This window comes from Poecile atricapillus, chromosome 7, assembly GCF_030490865.1.
Source record: "Poecile atricapillus isolate bPoeAtr1 chromosome 7, bPoeAtr1.hap1, whole genome shotgun sequence".
NCBI classification, from domain to species: Eukaryota; Metazoa; Chordata; class Aves; order Passeriformes; family Paridae; genus Poecile; species Poecile atricapillus.
Genome location: NC_081255.1, coordinates 7,146,794 through 7,171,510, shown reverse-complemented (window position 1 = coordinate 7,171,510; position 24,717 = coordinate 7,146,794). Strand labels below are relative to the sequence as shown.

The window sequence follows — 24,717 nt, the reverse complement described above, 5'->3', positions numbered from 1 at the left end:
CCTGGATCTCCAGCCAAAAGCAAAACAAACAAAGATATAACAAATGGAGCACTAAGATGGTCAGAAATGACTGAGTTTTCCAGTTTTCTGAAACACAGATCATCTGTTCCTTGTGGTAACCCTGCAATAACCAAAACACCAATGCTGCAAGGGTCCTCAGTGTGTCTGAACTGCACTGTAGATCTCTGGGCTGTGCCAGCGCTGGCAGAACCACCCTGCTCGCACCAACACAACTCCTCCTCTCACCACAGCACTGGCCTGCAGGCAAGCACTGCATGCAGCAAGGCAAATTTCTCTCCAGCTGATCAATCCCATGGTTTTGTATCATGAAATTGGAAGTCTGCAACTTCCAAGCAGGAAAAGGTACAGGAGACCTTTTTTTGCTTAACCTGAGCTTTTTGCCAGCTGTGAAGAGCAGCAGTTTTCCATCCTGTATCAGCAGTACACTGCACACTAAACTTCTGATGTGCCAGAGACAGCCCCACAACCCCTCCTCGTGCCAGCTGGACAAAAAAAAACCCTTCCTGGCTCTCCATCCCCTCCACATGCTGTGTGCCAGCTCTGCAGGCGCATCGCACCTTACCTGTCCTCGGAATTGTTGGGAGAGGGCAGACGGAAACTTATATTCCTGTCCAGTTTGGATTGACTCTTTGTCCTCTTGATAGATCCTTTCAGGCGCTTACTGAAGAAGCCCTAAAATGAGAAGTTGCAGAAGTGAAACAGGGAAACTGATGCCAGTAATGAATCACTCAATGCACTGCCACTGAGTCCAAACACAGGGGGTTGATGCTGGTCACGGGACGGGCTGGACTGGGATTCCTCTGAGCAGCAGGAAAGGCAGGGCTGGGTTGTGACAGTTCCAGGAGGTGAGAGCTTCCAATTGTAATAATTAGCACTACTCACATCATTGGGGCACTTCTATGGATTCCAACAATTATACAAGACACCCAAACTTCACAATTATTTAATAAGGAGCAATCTTCAATATCAGTATTTGTTCCTACTTCCCCTCCACATGCCATGTTTGTAATTCTTGGTGAGCTTAAAAGTACAGAGGTCTTATATTATGAGCTTCTATTGAGCCCACAACTGCAGTCAGGTTTTCCTTTTGAATTTAAATGTAGCACGTTAAATCTTAAAATAATTCATAATTTCAATAATCTGGCTAGCCAGAATAGAAAATTTCAAAGCATTTCACACACCAGTGGCTTTGGATATCAGTTATAGTATTGGTAAGAAGCAAAGCTCAATTCAAAAAATCTGCTTGGGATCTAAAAATAAAATAAATCTTCAAAGAATATGTCTTCAAATTACAACTGTTCACCCAACAATCACAGCCCAAAGCCATGTTAGTTGGAGGGAACCTCTGGGATCATCTCCTGCTCAATGGGGGTGTGCTGCCAACACAGGGTCAGCCTAATTCTGACCTGGTCTAGCCAAGTACTGAAAACCTCTGGAGACAAGAGGGAACAAAGGAAGGGGAATCTGCTTTCTGAATCTGAAGTGCTACATTTAAGATTCCCCTTCAGTTTCTGAGGCTTTCCAGCCAGAGGCTCCTCAGGGGTGAGAGCTGCTACATTCTCCTGATAAAGTGGAAAGGAAAAGACCTGATATCTAAATACTAAAAAAAAAAACCCACAAAAATACCAAAACCCCAAACCAAACCAAACCAAAAAACAACAGCAAAACAGCACAAAAACCAAACCTCACAAATGTATACAATGTTCTGGGGGAAAAGGTAGTGTCAAAAGGGAAGATGTATTTTCAGCTGTGTGTGTCACTCGCACTTTGCCCATGATGCTGCACTTTCCTTGGTCCTGGCATTGAAAAAGTGCCTTTGAAAAAACCTTGTAATCAATAGATGCTCCTGGGCTTCTCTTGGGGCCATTGCTGGAATTCAAGTAGAGGATGCACAGCACTTTCAAAGGCACTTTTGTATATTCTGACCTCTCAGCATAAAAGGTAACAAACCCAGCCAACAGGGATTCAGATCTGGTGGGCCCTGGCTTCAGTCCAGTACCTCTCAGTCTACTCAAATTGCAAACATGAAATAACAGGGCTTTTTCCCCTTAAGGGCAAATAACACAAAGCTGACCCAGTTCAGCAGGGGTCCAGAAGTATTTATATTGAATAATGCCAAATCCCACTCAGAGAAGGACTGTGAATATTCATTTTTTGTGTGCATGTACAGTTTTAAATTGGTACTGCTTTAACATGGAATATGCCCTTGGTTTAATTGAACATAACCTATACCTCAGTGAAACAAATGTTCTATCTGGGGTTGAATAAGGCTATCCAGGGTTGACTATACAAAAAAACCCAAAAAACCAAACAAACAGGGTAAGAACATATTTAAAGACAAAAATTTATTCAAACAAAGCGACTGATTATTGGTGATTCTCAAAAGAGTTGAAAACATTTACAATATTTGCTCTGTGCTGGCAGTTCATGCAGGGCCAGTGCTTACAGATGGACAGCCTGGGAGCAGCATGAAAAATTCACATGTGCCAGAACTGAGCAGAGTTTTTTGACCTGCATTTGCCAAAGGAAATGCTTTTAAATACCAAATGCAGATATAAAAAAGATGTAGTGATGAAAAATAAACTTCTATCAGCAAGAATACCGCCTAACTGAAAGTTTTATTTCCTTTTACTCCTATAGACAAGAAATCCCTGCCAATGTTTATAAAGCAGCCTGCACCATTAAAAAGACTAAAACATCTTTACTGCTTTTCTTATTGTCTAAGGTATTTCTCCTAAATACTTATTTCAACACAAAACAGACTCTTGTTTGGTTCTTTTGTCTAAATGTAATGGAGTGTCTGAGCTTTAAGAATCATCATGGAGCTTCTTTAAAAACAGTGGGAATTTTACTGCTTAAACAAACACCCTCAGACAAAAAAGATGTAAATTATTACCCAAACTGCCCAAATTGATGGGACTGTGTTCTTAATCAAAAAAGTACAAAATATTTGGTAGGATAAACTAGCTAGGATGCAAAAGAGAGATTGGGCAAGAGCAATGGTGCACAACCACACACACAATCAGGAATAGGTCAGGGCAGGTTTGTCATCTCATCCAAAAGCATCAAACACTGGCCAGAGAAAACCCAATGATAACAACATCTAAAAATAATTCAATCCCACTGAGAATTCTGTTCATCTCATTTGGAAGTTAAGCTACTCCACTCTCCTGCTCTGCCAAGAAGCAATCTCCACAGGAGAAGGGGATAATTCAGTAGGCTGTTGGAAACTTCCCCTCATAGCTACACAGGGAAAGCACAGAAACTCTCACTCCAAGTATTCCCAACCCAGGGGTGATGGTTGCTGAGGGAGGTTTTGGCTTTAGGAAAAGCTCACTCTGTGCCAAAGATGCCAACTGGCTGTTTGTCCTTAACCTGAGCAGAGCAGCACGGGAACTGTCTGACAAATTCAAAGACAGCCCAAGAACTACTCAGCTCCTGAACTGCTGCTCCCTATGGACATGATGATTCTTCACTCCAGGGAGAGCAGCCCATGCATAATAAATAATGATTGTCCAGGCTGTTTTGAAAGGGAAAGGTTAATTCAGCCATGAACAAATGAAACTGTGTATAAGCATAACACAAATTGGCCATGGATAAAATGCAGTGGTATTAGTGGAGGTTACAAAGCACTAGAAGTAGGGTAAAATGGGCAACAAAAAAGGCCCATCTTACACACAGGGCTGTTAACTACATTAGCTCTTTCTGGAGACAAACATACTGCATTTGAGCCTTAAAATGCATCTTGAACATCTGTAATTCTTGATGAGGAGCACCAATGCATTATTAATAACACCAGGTGGGTATCTTCATTTACAGAGCAATGAGACTCATCTTGTCTAAGGGGAAGGACTGGATGGGTACAAAGACAACCCTCAGAACTGCATCCCCACTAACGTGCATGGTGAGGACATGGAGTGTTTTGTTCCTTAAGCTGTTCACAAGCAGCTATCAAGGAAAAAAATAGTGTCATGACCAAGTGAAAACACTGTCCTGTGCCAGTAATGTTGTAAAGCTATGGGAGGCAAAGAAGCAGGGGAAGATGGCCAGGTGGTGAAGCAGAAAGATCAAACTAGGAGGATATTCCAGGAATGAGCAGCAAAGTGGTGAAGTTTACTATTCCTTGCAGAACAACAGCAGAAGGCAAATTTAACTAGCAAGGAGGTGAAGTGTGCTTATGAGCCCAGTAACACTGAGCATTAAAATGTTAGCAGTGACTCCCTTTGAAACTCACACAGTAGAAAAGGTGATGAAAAGAACCCTAGGTACACCTTGGAGGTAATACACAGAACAAGATAGGGACTTACAACAGCCACGTTCCATCATCTACTCCAGGTCAAAAAACCTGGCACTACATCACTGAAGAAGTGGTTTATGCACAGGCACAAAACAATATAAAGCATGTTTGAATGTACAAACAGAGGATAAAGCCCAATAAAAGCAGAGTGGTGTTATGTAAATCTGCCGTAGCTTTCACACTAATGCATCACTCTTGTGATTTTCTCAGCAAGAAAGCTAGAACAAAACAGAACTCCAGAAGTATAAACTGATTAAAGGCAAGAGGGGGATTTACAAATGATATGTTTTAAAGACAAACTATTTATTTTAGGAACAAAGGCAAGATGGGATTAGAGATGTATAAAACAAATAGAATGGAAATTACCTAAGCTCCTCATGCACCCTGTTACATAAGAAAACCAAAGGGCAATTTAACATGAGAGGCAGCACGTTTCACTGATTGTCAGGAGACTTTTCCTAATGCTATCTATAAATGAGCCCATCCAATTCAGCACCACAAGATATTATACAGACAAATTTTTTTCAGCAAGATTAAAAAAGGATTATGTGTTTATATAAGGAAGAATAACATATGTAGCTGCATTAGTCAGGTTTAAAAATAACAAGAGTGAGCAATAATCATGCTTCAGGACACAAGCTGATCAACAGCAAGGATCAGGAAAGATATTTTTCCCCTGATGGGACAGCACTGCAGATTTGGCCAGATAACAATTTCAACTTTCCAATGAAAGATGGTCTACAGCCACAGGAGGGATGCAGAATAGGAGGAACAAGTTTAGGAACAGTAATAAGAAACCCAAGGAAATGCAGAGGATGCTGTAACAAGGGTACATTGATAATACACCTGTTAATAAAATGCACCGTAAGATTGCGTGCACTCTGCATGATGTGCAGCCAAAAGTCCTGCAGGAATCAAATTTCCAAGTCACTGGGAATTAACACTGAAAAATTCATGAAGAAGCAAGAGCTACCTGATAGCCAAGAGGGCCACATCAGCTTTTCAGATCCCAGCTCAGCCAGGGGTTTAGCTTGGACACAACTGGGAACAGCACCTGGCTGCCCACGGCAGGAACAGCAGATGGAAGGAACATCCTTAAAAACCCTTATCCAAGAATTAAGGAATAAAGGTAAAAAGTCTGGGGAACAACAAAACAACAGTGATAAAAAATTAACATTATAAGAATCAGGTCACCTGAGCCTGTGAGGAAGGGCAGGCAATGATTTTCTGACCCTGGCTCTTTCCCTGGCATGCAGCCACCAAGCAGCCCAACACTTCAGAACACCTTTTGATAACGCAGCACACATGCTAATTACAAAAAATTATTAAAAACGAGCTTTGTTAAAACTCCTAACATAAACCTGAGGAACAGCTGCAGGAATATCTAAAAAGAGTAATTACAACAAGTGATAAGGTATCAAGGATAGAAGAAAGGGTCCAATGGGATGTGGTGGGGATAGCGGCCTGACTGCTTCTGCTTAACATCCTTGTTAATCATCCGGAAGAAAAGTTAAACAGCACATTAATTACACTGAGCTATATTAAATTAGGAGGTGAAGCGAGGGCCAGGGAGGACAGAGAAATAACACAAAGGGTTAGGAGCAATTAGAAACTGGTAACACACATTCCTGTGAACTTTAGTACCAGAACTTGGAGAATCAATTGAAGGGAATTGAAAACACAAGAAAGGTGATAAAAGGGCCAGAAGGACTCATTTGCAGAGGATGCATTAATTAAACTTCGCATAACTTGACTAAGTCATGATTTGGAGGTGAAGAATAAAATGAGTCGGCGCATATTTAAATACTACTGAGCCAAGGACAACTGGAATGTGAGCACTGTTTAAAGCTCTGTACATTCATAGCTCCCTACATTAACTAAGGAATAAAAGGAATTGGATAAAGCCAGGTTTACACAGAACACGAGAATAATGCTCCTGCTGTTGAGGTCCACCAGACAGTGTCAGAGCCTGGATATCCCCATCATCTGATACACCACGAAAGTTTGATGTAATGAACAAATCTGCTGTGGCAGCAGGACACTGTGAAGGTTACAGAGCCTATGAACAGCACCATCCCAGAATAAAGATACGGATGAAAGCGTGGTGAGCATCCTGGAGATAGTCAATCACCCATTTATGCTTCCTGACACAGAATTCACAGAATAGCCAGCACATCTAAGCCATCACAGCACAGGCAAGTGATAACAACTAGAGCAGATTCAAATAAACATGTCACAGGAAGAGCAGAAAGTGGAAGGAAAAATGCAAATTTATATTGAGGGGACAGATCTGAGCACAGTGTTTTTCATGGGGGATGCTGTGGTGCCTCACATTAACGCAAATCAACAATTCCATCTCTGCATTGGTGCTGATGCAGAATTAAAAAGATGTATTTGTATGCTTTGGGGTCACATGGGCAGCACAGCTCAGAGTTCTCCTACCCTGGCAGCACAGCAGGAGTGGAGCAGTGCTCTGGAGAAGCAACAATCTTGCTGACTGCATAAAAGATGAGGCTGGGCAGCCACGAGATCTCATCAAGCTTTGACCTTCACTCGGGCTGGCTGCATTGTCTTCTGTTCCATTTAGCAGTACTCTTAAAGAGCAAAGAGGCAGACAGCACTTCTGTAGATCCAATTATACCCTCAGCCAGAAACAAACCAAGGAAGGCAAGCTGCAAGTATCCTACATCAGGGTTCCTATAAAAATCATTTTATTTACTTCAAAGATTGTGCTCTGGCTTTCCTGTCTCATTCACACTTGTTCCCTTGCCTCTTTCTCATCTTTCTTTCCCCATCAGCCAGCAGACATGGATGAATCATATTATCTGTAATAACAACTCTGAGCCAAAACTGGAGAGTGCAGTGAGAGTCTGAAGAGTGAGTTGAGAGGTTCCATCCTGCCACTGCAGGAGGTCTGAGGATGTGGATAGTCCCATATTTACCCAATTCCAACAGCAGAGCAACGAGGGAATGTGTCAGGCTGCAGCAGTGCTGCTGGGGCTCCACAGTGCCACAGTAGGGAACGGGATGCACGGAGGCCGAGGCGCTGCCAGGACATGGTGTGTGTGGGAAGGGAAAAGCTGGTTTCTCGCCCACCTATGCGTCACAGTGCCTACTTGGAGCCAGCTCCCTCTGCCTCCCTATTTGTTCAGTCAAATAATATCCATTATTAAAAAAATGACTCTTCCTATATGTGTATCTATAAACAGCACATCCGTCTATATGGGTGTAGATGCATTTCTTCATCTCTGTTTTCCTACCTTTTGTGCCCTTCCCTTCTCTCTCAGTATTTCTTCCTGACACACCTGGAAATCATCAAACATCAATGCACAAAGCTGAACTTAGATGGAGACTAATGCTTCAAGTGCAGACAAGAAAATGTGGGGCCATGGGGAGGAAAGGACAAGCACCAAGAGCTCTTCTCGCTGTCTGTGTTGTGCAGTGTCAACATTTGCAGAATCCCCTTTACTCCCCTTGGTGGGAGATAACCAGAACAAATCATGGAATTATAGAATGGTTTGCCTTGGGAGGGACCTTAAACATCATCTCATTACAACCCCCTGCTATAGGCAGGGACACCTTCCACTATCCCAGGCTGCTCCGAGCCCCATTCTGCCTGGACATGCTGGTCCATGGAGTGGTTCGTCCTAGGAAAGAGTACAACTACAGAAATTCTGCTTTTCACAAATTTAAACATACATATTTTCCTCCAGTATCCATGCAGGAGGTAAAAAGGCAAATTCACAAATTTTACACATCAGCCCTCAAAAATAAATCCCTCATTGACCACTGCCACTGAAGAGGCTACTTAAAAAATGCATTGTCAAGGAAATGTTTGCTTAAAGGCAATTATGCTGTTATGAATCAAAATTCCAGATGCTAAAGCAATGCCAGTTAGCAGTATTAAAAACCAGATGCCTTGTTCTGAGTGAGTACCACTGCCTGTGCTCAAAAGGAAAAAACCTGCACAGAACATGCTGGAAGCTACTGTCCTATTGAGAAGACAGCTTTTAAATAGCTGCTCTGAGAGACAAACTTAAAAAGCTGTAAAAGCAACTTATTATGAAAGTCTCAGCATAATTTTCCATCAGGATGGAAGAAGGTTAAGCTGTCCCCTGCCTTAAGCTGCTTTCTGCTAGAAATCCAAGCAGTGAGGAGATGAGGTATGGCACAGAGTCAGGGACATGGGAAGAATAACTGAGACAGCACTATGCTGCAGCTGCCTGTAGCCCTCCAACCTGCACTGTAGGTGACAAAGTCTGGAAAAACAAAAAAAAAGCAAGTTCTCTTACTATTAATCTCCTTTATATGTAGAATAAATCCCTGTCAAATAGGGACAACCTCACAGACACAAATTTGAAGCCATTACAAGCACCTTTTGCATCCTTCACTTGCAGCTCTTTGCAGATCAGTGATGCAAGACTGAGACTCTCACGAGGCGCCCAAGTCACCTTTCCTCCTTCTGAGAGCTGGGAAATTCTTATTATCACTCACAGGCAGGAACACGATTCCTCCCCATCTTCTCAACCACCTATTAGATGTGTGCCAATCTACCAAGTTAAAACTGTGTTTGGTTTCAGCAGTTTTGGCTTCAGCTCATCTGTATTGTTAAGCAATCTGACTTCCAATTGCAGCTTGCTCTTTTAAACAGCTCACAAGCTGCTGTGTTTTAAAACAGGATGATCTCAGCCCCCACTTAGGAGTGACAGGCTATAAATGGGTTACTCACAACAAAACCTCCAAAGCCAGAAGCCTTGTCCCCATGAGGAGGACAGGAGGGTGCATTATGCTCCTGGGTGTACAGGTGGTCAGGCAGACAAAGCAGCAGAATCCAGCTCCACGTGGCACAAATAGCTTCTAGCTCTCTGCTGGTTTATGCCCAAGAAAAGCAGCCAGGTACTGATTCCTGAGCCTATTTGCCAGAGTCCTAAAAGCCCAACACACCACCAGGGGAAATGAGAAACGTTCTTGTTCTGAAAGGGAGCAGGAGCTAAGAAGTATTACAGAACTATTAGAGAAGAATTAGAGAACCATTAAAACATTACTTAAGAGATAGGATCATCATTAAAAGGAATGGTACAAAAGTGATGAAAAAAGGAGGCATATAAAAGAAACAACACAGATAGTCATCAAACACTTCTGACACACAGCTTGCAGTTGTGAGAGAAATGTTACTACAATGCATGTGTACATCTAAAGGCTTGGGCTATTACTTATAGATGAAGGCAAAGAAAACAGAATTTCTTATAAATGGAGACATGGATAAGACTTTTGAAGGCTCTCAGGGTTCAAAAATCTTCCTGGAACTCTGTGGATCATGGACTCGGTATCAAAATCTCAGAACTTGGCACAACGGAATATTCTTGTATCAACTTCAGATACAACTGGACCAAGGCCTTTTTTTCCCCAAGTACTATCCAGAAAACAAATCTCTGAAGTGACAAAGGATCATTCATAGAACACAGAATAGCTCAGGTGGAATAGCAGCTTTGGAGATTTTCAAGTCCTTTCCAATCTCTATTATTCTATGACTCTGAAAAGGGCCCAAGTAAGGATACCCAGTGTATTCAATGTTTCCTTGGTCCCTTTCTTCATTCCAATATACCATGAATTCACAGGTTGCTTTAAACACCATGTATTCCATACACTCTGACCAAGCTTAATCCTTGAATAATTTTAAAAAAGCTCATTAAGTCTTTTGGCTGTTTTTAAAATGGCACAATGCAAGGTTTATTCTGAAGTAGGCAGATTATTTGCCAAAAGTAATGGAGGGCATGATAATGTTCACAATATTCAAATTATAATTCAAATACTCAAATTAAAATATTCAAAACATGAACAAATTTTGTTGAAAATTACTGGGCACTTCACTTTAACTTGAAGCATTTGTCCCCAGTCTAATAATAGAAATGCCTTTGTGCTCCTGGACACACTGACCAAAGACTGATTGGGCAAAATCCAGGCAGTAGCTGAACAATTCTTATACAGACTCACAGCCAACCAAACTCAGGACAAAACCCAAAGAGCTAAAGAGGAATTAACACACCTACAGAAATTTCATCAGCTTCCGAATAAACTATAAAACCATTTCAATTTTCCATGTACTTCATTGGAAAGAGGGAAAAATATCCCCAACCTAAAGGAACTTGTTTCCTTGTCAAGATTGTATATGGAATGCAATCCCTGGAGGCAACTTCAAAAGTATTTATATAGGTCGCTGCCCACATTAACACTGATGCTTCTCTATCTGTAACTTCAGATCAAGGCAATGAAAAGGAGCAAGTTAGGGATCTACCAGGAATCTTATTGGTCATATATGACACTTGATAGCAAAACCTCTTGGTCAAGCAGAAATATTAAGCAAATATTCCTTTACCCCCAGGCTCCCCCAGCCTGGTTGTACACTGTGATATTTAAATCTCCTCCTCCCATCCAATGAGACAAATGCCCCTTTGCAGGGAAGGCACACTTACTGGTACTCTGAAAGGAGAAGTGTTCGGAACATCCATGGAGTTGGTTTTCTCAGAGGTGCCCGTCCCCGAGATGCTCCGTCTGCGAGGAGATCTCTCTGCTGGGACCTCTGAGGAAGAGAAGAAGAAGAAGAAGGTGGTGAATGGGTGCCTGGGGGTGGGGAATAGTCAGGCTTTGTGCTCTGGAGGACAGAAGCCTCAGGAAAGTTTTGAGTGCATTACTAAACTGCTGAATTAAACCACCTATTTACCTGTATCTTATTCACTTACTAACCTATGATGGCATTTACACTGGCAAATTCAAGGCTGTGAATCTGATTTGACTGTGGGAGATTAAAATAAAAAGTGCTGGTAAAGATCAATACCTGGACATACTTAATATTCTGTTACTGTTAGAGAGACAGTATTCAGAGAACTTAAACCTGTTTTTTTTAGATTCAATTTTTTTATGTAAGCAGTGTGGTAATTAACAGACAACTACAATCAAGACCCAGGGAAGCTCAGTTTTAGTCCCAGCTGAATGTAATTTGGCAAAGGTCAAAGTTTGGTCGTGTATGATCCCACCACTTGCTCAAAGCATGCAACCAGCAGAAGACTTAAAAGTGCCTGGGTAATATGACATATATATCTCTGCAGACAAAAAAAAAAATAAAAATAGGTCAACTTCTCCTCGTTCTGGCAGTATGACCTTACTAAGACACGACTTTGGCATCTTAAATCCATGCAGACTGATCTGATGAGCACGAATATTCATAAAAGCTGCACTGATGTCTTTGACTAGTACAAACACTGGAATAATAGCATAATAAAGTACACAGAGCATTAAAAATCTCCCCACAAACACACATATATGCATTTTTTTATATCAAGCTAGATATGCATATGTATGCATACAGATACCTTTATCACAAGTGCTGCCCATCTCCAGCTCAATTGCCAGACTTTAAGGAATCCAGCTTCACAAAACACCCCCCGACACGGGGAGGGAAAAAATCACTTCCTAGCAGAAAGTCCATTGTTATCTTCTGAACCTCAAAGAAAAGGAGCAAGCCGTGACTCTGGGCAGTGACATTTTGACTCCTGCCGTTCCTCCTTTCAGATGCAGCTTAAACTTCCATTCCTGGCTGCCCGGCCCTGGGGATCCGTGAGTTGCACTTGAGGGAACGCCGGGTGTCTCTGGCCGCCCTCCCCTGCCTGGGCTGGCGAGGAGCGAGCGAGGGAAGCAGCAGCAGCACACAGGACTGCAGCTCTTCAATCAATCGCTCCGGCTGCACATCCTCATTAGTTACTTTCAGGCTATTAACAGACGCCCAACTGCCGGCTTCCCTCCGCCACCGAAATTTTCCCTGAGCATCCTGATTTCACAGCGGCAAAAAGCGAGCTTTATGGGGAGAGCCAGCCAGCTGGTGCCACGGGAGCGGCGTTTTCCTCCAAACAGCCGAAGGAAAAAAAAGGAGAGAAGCTTTCTTCAGGGATAACATTACTTGTGATGCCTTTGCATACCGGATTTTGATTTCAGCAGAGTTATAATACGTCTCTCCCATGGATGCTTGGAGACTGACAAAATGGAGCATAGAGGAGGAGGAGGAGAGGCAAAGGAATCCGGACCCTGCAGTATTAGTGTCTCGCTCGGTAGATATTTATCTTTTCAAAAAGCAAATTGCTGACACTGAGCCCCTCGGTCTGCCGGGGGAAAGGACTGCTAAGAGGGAGAGCAGCCTCTCGAAGTGGGCAGAGCCCAAGACACGGTGTGGTGTGTGAGGAACGGGCAGGGCACAGCCAGCTGTGAGGGCGATGCCCGAGCGCTGCCCGCAGCGACCGAGCGCATCCCGGCCCTCCTGCCCCTGTGGGGAGAGCGCTCCTCCTCTGGAGCAGCACCGGCAGCGCCCTCCGACAGCATCTCCTGCTCCAGAGCTGCAGGGTAAGTCCCCATCAGGGCACCTTTAGAGAACAAAGCACCTGGAGCAGGGCCAGTGCCTGCCCAAGGTTTTTGAGTCAGTCGGTCCCACCACCTCAGGAGCCAGTTTTACCTGACGGTGCACTTTAATATCACCAGCTGCCTCCCTGGCCTAGATGAGGGGAAACTTTATTTTCTGCAGCACCTGTAGTACTGCTATAGAATATAAAAGATTGTCCCTGCCGTTCCCATGTCCATGGGATTGATATATTCCATTGGCACAGGGCTAGAGTGAGCACCTTTCATGTTACACTGGCTGGTAACGAGTAACGTAATAGGTTTGGCTTCCTCCGCTTCTCACGCGCAGGAAATCACATCAAAGCTGCTCCGGTAATTTAAAACAGTCCCTTAACTTTGCTGAGTCATAAATGGAAACACGAGCCCAAACTCCCCAGCGTTTTCCACAACACCTTCTGCAGGAGGGGCAGTTTGGGAAAGAGCTCAACTTTAAACTGAGTGGGGCTGAAAAGCTACCACAAGGAATGTGCCTGGCTCCCCTTGCCCTCCCTCTCCTCCCCAACATCCACCCAGCAGCAATCCAACTTTTCTGCTAATAAAATGTTGACATTTCATCGGCAAAATGGGTTTCTTCTTTTCTCACACCATCACAGAAGTGTACCAAATGGGGAAGGGAAAATGAAATATTCACTAGGTGCCTGCAGTGAACTAAAAATAAAAACTACCTTTCCCTCTCTTCTCCTTCTAAAAAACAAGAGCAAATAGACACACTTAGTCCCTAGGAAAAGGAAGACCCAGATAGAGCAAAATTGTCGGGATATGTTAACTGGAAATCAAAAGCTGAAGCAACTTGCTATGACGCCTGTAGAACAGTATTTTTGCTGAGTCTTGTGAAAGAAATCTATACTGTCACCACCAGGCAAAAAATTAGACAGTTCCCTCCCCTGCTCCACCAGTAATGCTTGAGGCTACTTTTGCATAATCTTCACCTGCTGCAAAAATCAATGCACCTCTCATCAGCTTAGTATTAAATTACAACTGCTTTCTGCATTGCTCACTCTCAGGGACCAAGGCTACAGATAGATCACATTGTTTATCCATCAAAACAATCTGAAACCCTTTCCAGCCTTTCTGTTTCTGGGAAGAAAACAAGAAAAAACAAAAACAAAGCAAAAGGGAAGAAAACCCACCTGACAGATCCTCCCCATTTCAACCTGCAACAAAAAAATTGCAGAATCTGACAATGGTTTGGGATTGAATGAGCCTTAAAGATCATCCAGGCAGGGACACTTTCCACTATACCATCAAACAAATGAGTTGTAAACATCTCAGTGGGTCACTTTTATCACCTCTTATCTTGGTAATATGCAGTAATATTTATGTAAATAAGTATTTATCCAAATAAGTATTTACACACCACATAGCAACAGTCAGTTGCAAATCAGCTGAGCCAATTCCTCTGCAGTGGCAGATGCCTCTGAGGAGGGAACTGCCCAAGGATACAATGAAGGTAGGTCTCCCATCCTGCTGAGCCACTCTCTACCCTCAGCAACACCAAAGCTTGTTCTGTAGGCCAGGAGGAAGGTTTGTGTAAGCCAGGTGCCACTTACTACATGGAGCAGCGGTGAGGGTTGCCCTCCCTTGAAGGGAACCCTCTCAGCCACAGTGGTGTAGCCTCAGTGACCTCTGGGCACCACAGGGCTCTGGGGATTGACCTAAATTTCCTATTGCTGGGTGCTGTGGCCACTTGAAAGCCTTGCTGTGGTGGAAATTTGTATTTTCACTGTGAAGAGCTTTTTCTCCAGGTGGGAGAAGCAGACACTAAACAAACCTCCCAGCTTTGTGGGACAGCCACAGCAGGTAGGAATTATAATTGCAGATATAGAAGAAAGAACAAGAGGAAGAAGTGTCTCAGCAGCATTTTCCAGATGGGTATTACCTAGTGAAATGGGAAAATTTCAAGTTTTATTTTGAAATATCAAAATAAATAAAAATGTTAAATATTTTATCTTGCAATAAGCATTCTCTCTCATTTTGCTCACTTGGGGAAAATTCAGGCTAGGGCCCAATTCACAGATTGTCATAAAAATTTCATTAAATGCCTGTACAAGAAGCCTAAGGTAAAAGCAAACTCAAACCCCCCTAATCTGTTTTAAGTCCTGAAGTCCAAGTTTGTGTTCTGACTAAAATACATTATGCAAATCCTGCAAGGTATAACTTAAAGGAAAAAAATGGAAATTTGCAGAGATAGCTTTTCCACATTTAACAAGGCAACCAGACGGGGGAAAAAAAATCACAAGAAGATACATCAGAGTGAATGTAACCAAGTTTCAGGACACTGAAGTGCACAAAAGCTGCCAAGCCTGGAAAGGGAAATACAAAGGGAACCCTGCAAAGCTCACTGGCTGTAGAACTCCAGCATCAAACAACTGCTAGATACAAACTATGATCAAAAACTCTCCCAGTCCATTAGCAGGGGTTTGAAAAGAAGATACTGTCTGTGCTTTACTAGGGATTGAGTCCATCAGATAAGTCTTGGAAGACGATCCAGGTGACTATAAAATATTTTTAATTTACAGAAAGGCAATTCTGTTGGTGTTAGACACTTGCATTGTGCTGGCATATAAAAAAAAGTGTAATTGAATTAGTGCCCAGTACAGAAGGTGCATAGAAAGCAACCTAAATGACACACTAAGTAACTTGAAAGATCCTTAAGTCATTGATTCCTAAACGACTTTACAGTCTGAAAGACAAGACCTAACATGCAAAGCAGGTAAATATTAGAGGAGGCTGGAAGAAATGGCACAGATATCAATATCATAAGAGAGAATAACTTTGGGGTTTCAAGTACAAACTCCCACAATTTATTTTCCCTGAAAGTTTGGAGGAAATTGTACATGGCATTGAGTGAGAACACCATCAGCTGTTCTTAGACTGATGCATTCATTCAATTTGAAGCGGAAGAACAAATCCTCCAGCTCTGCAAATCAAGTCAGAAACGAAGCAGATGCACATCCCTAAACTGCTCAACATATCCTCTGCCTGCTGTGGATGGCTGTACAAAATTTGGGATAGTTGCTCCTTTTTGACCTCTTCATGCAGCAGCCTCTAAAACTTCCCTTCATGGTTGACTCCACACCAAGCCAAACAAATTGCCTGGACAAGGGAGCCAACACAAAAGCAGAGAGAAGGAGCTGCTGCCCATGACCTGGAGATGCTGATGTCCTCGTTAGCTCCTAATGATCTTGGACTGCCCCTGCTAATTCAAATTACCTTGTGTTTGCTGCAGAGATTGCACACAGACAATTATCTCCGATCAGCTGACGCATGGTAACTTGTTCCTGCAGCCTAATTTGTTTAGAGGCTTATGACTTAAACACACATTAGTATGATATCAATATTTATTGTCCTCCTTATTAAACAACAGCCTTGAGCCACAGCTTTCCAAACAAATCTTTTTACTGTCTGTAAAAGGGCTTTTTTTATCCCAAAAAGCAATCCTTTGGAATAGCTCACCGGCTCCTGAATGCCCCAAAGCTCAGCAGCTCCTGCCTGTTCCTCTCCATGGCCCAGAAAGCTGCTCTGAGCCTCAGCACTTCTTGCTCACTGTGGCGAGATTTTGTCCCTGAACAGTAAAAATTACTGTTATGGACACAGGAAAAGACCCAATGTACTGCAGACATCCTAGAGGTGTCAGTGAACCCTAAACATGGTCCCAGAGTTAAGACACCATTTGGGAATTTTTATTCTAAATGCATCTGCACATTTCTCTTAAGAAGAAAAACTTTGAGCAGTCTCCCTTGATTTATCTTGCTACCATCACGCAGTTCAGAAGTCAGGCAAGCTGACAGAAATCAGAGGAAGTGGACTGAACCCAGTGATCAGCTTGTCAAATGGCACAGGGAAGAAAACCAGAGCAGTAAATAACATCGTTTAGTCCAGTTTAGTTCATTCGCTGCAGGGCACATGCCCATTTACAAGGTAACATTTGGCCAGTGTGTTTGTAACTATTTCAAACAGGCTGTAACAAAGTTTAATTAAAAGTTCACAACACTTACTAGCTTTTAAAAACAAGTAAGGTCAGGTAACTGAAAGACTGAAGAAATTAAGCACCGAAGTCTTAAAGGCTTCCCAGTAAAGTGTTAAAACCCAAAAAATACAGTTTGTACCCTACCGTACCAAGGAACGAGAGAAGGCTTTTCTCATCTTCAGTGCTGCTATCCAGCCATTCAGCCACATGCCCAGGAGAAAGAAGACTGATTTTCCAGCCAGAAAACTTTTCCATACAGAACACAGTAAGTGAACGAAGCAGGGTAGGAAGGGTGGGGAGGAGCTGATGGTCTCGGGATTCCAGTACTCCAGTTATTGTCTACACTGACAAACATGAGAACGTGATCTCAACCCTGCATCTGACACTGCAGGCATGGGTGGGAGCAGTAACTGGGATTTGTACTTGTCCCTTTGTGTCAGGTTTCAGTCCAAGCAGGAACAGGAAGAAAGCAAAAAAAAATAAAAATAAATAAAAAAAAAAGGAAGCAGGGGAAGCAGAGGTTTCAAAATCCCAAAGAAGCAGCAGGTTATGATAGAATCAACTTAAGTAAAAAGTAGAAATACATCAGTGCTGAAGAAGCTCAAATAAGTCAGCACAATAGCTCATCAGCTAAGTGCAATATAGCCCTACCATTCCTCACAGTGTTGGCTTTGTTTGAAGGCTCAGGTATTGTGCTTTACGCTAGAAGAAAAACCAGCAAGCTCAGAGGCAATTCAAATCCCCTCCCCACGAGTGACGAGCCTGCATTCCCCTGTTTACAAGCCCCTTCCTGCTCCAGCTATTATCCCAGCATCCCAGCCTTCCTAGCAATGGATTTGTTCATGCAATGGCAGCTTGATCAATCTGTGCATAGGAAGCTCCCACCCCTCCCTCTCCCCTCCTCCTGCATGGCGGCGGCATTGATCGGCAATAATGGAATCTGCTGCTGCCTGCCAACAGCAGCAGGAGCCGGGGAGCTGCTCCTCTTCCTCAGGACAGGGGCAATTGCTCCTCTTCCTCAGGACAGGGGCAATTGCTCCTCTTCCTCAGGACAGGGGGAATTGCTCCTCTTCCTCAGCAGCAGGACAGGGGGAATTGCTCCTCTTCCTCAAAACAGGGGCAATTGCTCCTCTTCCTCAGGACAGGGGGAATTGCTTCTCTTCCTCAGCAGCAGGACAGGGGGAATTGCTCCTCTTCCTCAAAACAGGGGGAATTGCTCCTCTTCCTCAGGACAGGGGGAATTGCTCCTCTTCCTCAGGACAGGGGGAATTGCTCCTCTTCCTCAGGACAGGGGCAATTGCTTCTCTTCCTCAGGACAGGGGCAATTGCTCCTCTTCCTCAGGACAGGGGCAATTGCTCCTCTTCCTCAGGACAGGGGGAATTGCTCCTCTTCCTCAGGACAGGGGGAATTGCTTCTCTTCCTCAGCAGCAGGACAGGGGGAATTGCTCCTCTTCCTCAGGACAGGGGGAATTGCTTCTCTTCCTCAGGACAAGGGGAATTGCTCCTCTTCCTCAGCAGTGAGAACAACCACAGCCCTGCTGGATTCAGTCCCCACTGCCATGGGGCAAAGCAGAGAGAGGTAAGGAGACAGCAGCAGTCTTGGGGGCTCAAAGAAGCCATCAGCACTGGTGGGTGGTTATCTATCAAAAAAAACTAAAAACAAGCGAAATGGGAAATAATTCTGCCCTGCCTGGACAGAGAGCTCGCTCTGCAGTGAAGACTCGTCACCGTGACTTTATGAAGGGTCACATTTAATCGTGCGGGATTTACAGCCCAAGGTTTATTGTACACAAAAGAGCATTTTGCAGGTTTACACATGCACGAGCAGGGATGAATCCTGGTAAGTGAGGGACTCCTGGGCCCCACAAATCAAAATTGCCTTTGTCCTCAGGGGATGGGGCTGATGCTCTGATCAAACTGCGCTCTTTAAAGAGACAGCTGCCTTTTGTTCATCAGTTTCTGAACCTGTCTTTATTTTAAATAATTTATACACTTGCCAATCCCTATTACAAACAAGGATATTTGCTGACCACTGACTAAAACTCAAGCTACACCAAAAAGCCATTAGATCAGCAAGGCAAAAAATTAGATACCAACCAACAAATGAAGAAGAAGAAGAAGAAAAAAAAGCTATCAAGTCCCAGCAGGGAGGAAAATTCCAATTACTAAGACAAACTGTAGCAAGTGTTGTTTGTGCAGGACAGATATTTTCATAAAACACCTGCCAAGCAGGGCAGGTGCTTTACAGAATTCCCAGTTAATGAGGGAACATGGGACAGGAGCTTCAGGAGTGAAGTACCCCAGCAGCGTGCCAGACTGAGCAGAGCTGTCCTCCTGTTCCCATTGAAAAAATGTGTCTGCATCCCATATCTGGGATGAAAACCCAGAAACATTTCCTACATCATATAAAATCCTGTGATAGCTAGATTTCTATGCAAAGAGAGCTGATTTTTAAAAATATTTTTAATTTTTTTTTACAAAATGAACTGTTCCAACAAATTTCCCTCTGTGTGGGAGGATCACATTTTGTCCAACTTCCACAAGTAGAACCTTTCTTTAAGACTGTGCAAACTGATGAAATAAATATACTTGTAATAAGAATGGAATTAAAGAACTTTCAGAGAAAGGATTAGATAGTTATTTTGGTTTATATGGTTGGTCAATATGAAATTAAAATTTCAACCCCTTTCTTTTAGTTCTCTAATCAAACACTGTATTCACAATCACCTGAGAGTGTCTTTCCATTAAAAACTTGCAATATTAAGTATCAGTGCTATAAATAAAAGGTTCTAGAGAAAACAGAATTATGAGTATTGATTTCCCATGAACACTTACCAATTTTACATCCTTTCTAGGAGTACAAATCACGTACAGATCCTGTTTTCCTCCCTGGCTGCCTCATCTTGTGTAATAATTCAGCTTTATTAATCCCTTCCAATATTTTAAAAAGTTCATGATAGCAGAGGAAGTATATTACATATCAAATATGAAACTGGCTTATTGGAGTATTTTAAAATATGTGAAGATAAAAAAAAACTCTGTAAGAAATGGAACTAGAGCTGGCAAAGGCTTCAGTCAGGAGGATGCAACTAGGAACTGAAAGGACAGTGAAGTTTTTGATAAACAGATTTCTTCAGTGAATTAACATTCCTGGGGAAATCCACAGAGGAGGAAAACCTGCATAAATACATCTCTATTATTTATCTTAATTTTGTGTGGTTTAACAGGTCACACTAACGTGCAGGTCACCTGCCTGCAAGGGACTGTCAGATAGTCATGAGACAGACATCAGAACTAAAGCAAGAATTAAAAAGTCCTTGTAAGAAAGTAAGTCATGAACACAGTCTCCCTAGAAATTTAAAGTGATAGAAAAGATGTAGAAGAGCCACTGACATGACAAAACAAATCCATCTAACCTGACTTGAAACATCTTCAGAACATCACCCATCAATGGACTTCATCCATTCACTGAATTATTTCTGAACAAAAACCTATCTTCCAGAAAAAGGGGCATTCAATTGTCACCACAAAAGGCAAAGACATAAAGAGCCTGTTTGATCTCCTGTAAGCTGTTCCAATGGTTAACTCCACTCCTGCTTAGCAAATTGCTCCTTAGCTCCAAGACTGAATTTATCAAGCCTCATCTCCCAACCACTGGGCTCTGGCTGACGTTTTTCTGCTTTGATAGTCCATTATCAAACACTGGTATCAGAAATGTCTTCTCTGCTTACATCCTTTGAATACTTAGTTTCAAACAATCCCTTCAAATATATCTTCAGACTCCTCTGGAGCACTGATTTTGATTTTTAAACCTTTGCTGTGCAAAAAAGCCAGAGACACAGCTCCACAGCTGCAGGAGGGATGTAGTATTGGTCACAGAATAAGTTACACTGTGAATAGCTTCTTAAATTTGTCTTAAAGGAGGTCTTGTGCTCTAAAGCTTTCCAAAAACCATAAAAAAAGTCTTGTCCAAATTTTCCAGGACAGCCAGATTGTAAGATAAAATGCAAATCAACATGAGAAGACTATTCAAAACATGACTGACTTATTTTCATGCTGTGGGACCTACCTACACTGGGAGTTTGTTGAAATGCAAATCCAGATACAAATGGCTCTATCAACCAGAGTAGAAGTATGGAAAATATGAAAATATAGAGAGGTGGGAAGGGTCAGCAAAGTAGTAATTAAAAAAAAAACAAAACAAAAAAACAACAAAAAAACCAATCAAAAAGCAAGGACAATAATCAGCTAATATCTGTCTTGAGAGACTGCTTTCCAAAATTAGTACCAGTGGCTGTACAGAATAGCAGGTGAAAACATCAGAAAACCTGTTCAAAGTGTTTGGGTTTATCTCTCTCACCCCTGACTTCTAAAAGCAGATGAGTTCTCAAGCCTGTAAATTAAACCAAACCCTTCTGCTTTGGAGCATCTTACAAAAACCAGTAATTTAAAACTTGTCTACATCCCTCCCTGGTAATTCCTGCATTACAGCCTGAACTCTGCAGTTGTCACAAATGTCACTCTCCTGAAGTTCTGTGTCTGAAATCTGTGAAGCTAAGAAGCTTTGCCGTCCTGTGAATTAAAAAATTAGCTTCCTTGATCAGTGAAACTACTCAGAAGCATGAGTTTCAAAAGTTTCTACAGGAATTTTTAGTGAATGAGAATTCATAATATATGCAAATAATAGAGTAAAGATGCCTTGTGATGCAGATGCTTTGTAAGCACATAGTCACAGTGATATCATAAATCATAATGTATTAATGTTCTCTGCATGAGGCATTTTCAAGGGGAGGAAAAATGGGTCTTACATGCACTAGGGACAAGTGCTGACAGACTGATTGATGGATATTGCTTTAGTCAGTAGATGATGTCCTCACAGCCATATACTTTAGATATTGTACACCCAAGTCATTTTTAATAAAATGTCTTACAGATAATTTAGGAATGAATAAGGAACAATGAATGTTTGTTTTTCCAACCCCTGGATCAATGTTGTGTGTCAGGCAAAACTACTCACCTTCATACCTGCCCATTAGGAAATAAAAGGAGTTATTTTAGGCACTTTGCCCCAGAAAAATGCAAAGCAGTACTAACTTTCCAGTCCTATTTTCAATGCCACAGCATGGAACAAGCAGCTGGCTTGAAAATAAGTTTCCCAGACACCTAAAAATGATAATTCTATACGCACAAGGCTCTTTTTCCCTCATTAAATCATTTTAAATGCCTATCTATAATGAAAGTAATTTTGCTTTGAGGAGCAGCATTACAATATAACAGCCTCCTAACCAAGCTGTGATCTAGTTCAAGAGGATCCCAGTGGACAAGGCTGAGTAATGCAATCTGTATTAGGAAATCATGATGGAAGTATTCACAGTTATTTTGGAACATGGGTAACTTTTTTGGCTTAAGCTACCTAAGTCAAAGCAGCGTGTAGTGCTGTTACATGATCCTATGAACAAGCTACGAGCAGAATAATTCTGTTGCAGTGTAAATCAATAGCAGATTTATGTCAGACATGAGAAGATGTGGACAGCCCCACTGGAGCATGGCAAAGTACACAGAAAGCCCTCTTTAATCAGAAAAAAATAAAATAAACTGGAAGGACACTCAAGCCTCTCTTCAATCCAGTTCATTTATTGTGGAAAGCGAAACCATGCTGATGAAGTGCCAGCCCACACATACACATTATCCTCTAGTGTTTTATCCTTTCAGATTGCTTAATGAAGTGATTTTAGCACAGTCACTGATCTCTACACTCTCTCTCAACAGCCCTTATCCAGATGCAGATGACAACCTCTGCACACTGATGTAATATTGTCACTTAGCTGGGTAATTCTTCTCCTCTGTTTCAGAGTGAGCACCACCAGCCTTCCCAGCCCAGCTGAGGTCAGACCTTAACCAGTGGTTACTCAGGAGGGGGGCAGAAAAAAAGAATTTTCTAAATAATAGTTTCTGGAGCAGAGAGGAATCCAGGGGCAGTGAAAGCTGTGCCTGCTGACAGCCTGGAAAGATGAATAGGGACAGAAAGGCTCAAAATGAAGGTGAGAAAAATAACAAACCTTGAAGCTCTCTATTCTATAATAATACAGGTAATTCAGCTGGGCACAACTGATGGATTTTCAGAACTTTACTGATGAACAACCATGGGGTATTCTTTCCCACTTCCACACCAACTTAATTACATTTTTGTACTCAATCCAACTTCCTTGGTATCCTCAGAATAGCTAAGGGATTCAGCTGAGTTACACTGCTAGCAGGACGGCAAGTTTGTAAGTACCTATTAATGACCACTCCAAAAATATTAAGCTAATTTAATTCCAAATTAGGGCCAAGACATTATTTACAGAGCCATCCACTCTGGAGTGCCTTTCCAGGCTGTGAGCCATATGCCTCATGTCAACAGACATCTTGTATTAAAGTATGAATACACCCAGCTATATATTTAATGAGCAGAATGTAAAGGGTGCTTAATTTTTGATGCTGGCATTCACAAGATGACATTTTTCCCAAGAACTTTCCTTGCTCACCTTGCAGGCCACGGAGTTTGCACAATTCATGTCTTCACAAGTGCTGTATTTTGTGAAAATAATTGATTAAGGCAGTTTTGTTGGCATGCTTCCACCATTCATGTTGGTCTCTACTATTACTTCCTGACCTACTGTTTTTCCTTGGGCATACAGGCCCAACCAGAGCTGGGAAACACCCAGGAATGATTTTTCTTATTTAGACTCATTTGGATGACATCTCCAACAAGCAAACAAACAAAAGAACAAGTTAGAGAGGGCTGGGGATTGGGTGCTGGTTGGTTTGGGGTCTTCTGTCCTTCTATGACTCCACATTATCACACAGATAACAGAGAACTAGAATTTTGAGCAAAACAGTTCACATGACAGAGAACTAACTATGAGAGCAAAATAAGTATCTTATCATTCAGTCTGCAACCTTCTGGTTCCATCAGAATGCCTGACACCCACACTTGGAAGCTTGGATGGCTGTGAGATGCCATTCACCACCATCAATGTGATGATCTACTGACCATGACACACACTCTGGCCAGATCACACAGGAACTGCCCCATCAGCTTAAGCATTATTTACCCTCTTCCTAATAATTTTGGTTCCAGGTAACAGCCTTACTTAGCACTCCCACAACGAGTTCAACTTGTTGCTTTCAGCACAACCCAAATACCAGCGATTCCTGCAGAGCAGGGTTGAGGGTGCCGTGCCAGCAGGGAGCTTTACTCCACCCTCAGGTCACTGCTTGCTCCCTTTATGTATCGAGAAACCGCAGCTTTGCCAACACCATCAGATGTGAGCTGAACCCTCTGTGACCGGCACAGGCAACAGCAACAACAACAAAAATGTTACCTGCACTTTTAACACCACATAAGGAGACAGAAAACCACCACCAAAAATGCTCTTAGCGTGCAGTAGCCCGAAAGCACGCGGTTTGCACTTACCAGGTAGGCAGCAGAAAAGCAGGAGCATTCCAGAGAATGTGTGGCTGTGACCAGCAATGATTCCCTACCCCTGCCCATGAATCATGTGTTCTCCCTCCCTCCTAGCGCTCAGTTCCACCTGTGTTTGTAGGAAGACTTTGTTAATCTCTGCAGAAGCACCAAAATACAGCAACTGCCAAAGCCCAAGGCCCTGCCAAACTCCAGAGACTGGTTCAAGAAAGGCAGCATATGGAGGGGTTTTTTAATCTCTTCCCAAATTAGGGACCAGATTTGGTGGTGAAGCAAGCAAGCACGGCAAGGGAAGAGACTGCATAGCTCAAGGAATTTTTACAAGGACATACCAAGTCCTCCATCTTGTGGACATGGGCTTAATTTCTGACTGATGCAATATCTTAAAGCTTCCTCCTGGACACTCTGGTGAGAATGTCCCTGGAGAAAATACAGCTGACATTTTGGAGTGACCTTGGGACATATTAGGCCAGGGCTTTAAGAGCGTGAACGCTGTGAAAGCTGGCATTAGAATT

General features: G+C 42.6%; 1 protein-coding gene across 9 annotated transcripts in view; it reads right to left on the bottom strand.

Moving 5' to 3' along the window:
* The window catches only part of RASAL2 (RAS protein activator like 2), a 160,728-nt gene that overhangs the window by 36,223 nt on the left and 99,788 nt on the right, over positions 1 to 24,717 (bottom strand). For all 9 annotated transcript variants that reach the window (XM_058842375.1, XM_058842376.1, XM_058842377.1 and 6 more), the window contains 2 exons: positions 10,792 to 10,898; positions 584 to 693 (listed from right to left, as the gene is read on the bottom strand). In XM_058842375.1, coding sequence (XP_058698358.1) covers positions 584 to 693; positions 10,792 to 10,898 — 217 coding nt within the window. The remainder of the gene's footprint in view (positions 1 to 583; positions 694 to 10,791; positions 10,899 to 24,717) is intronic.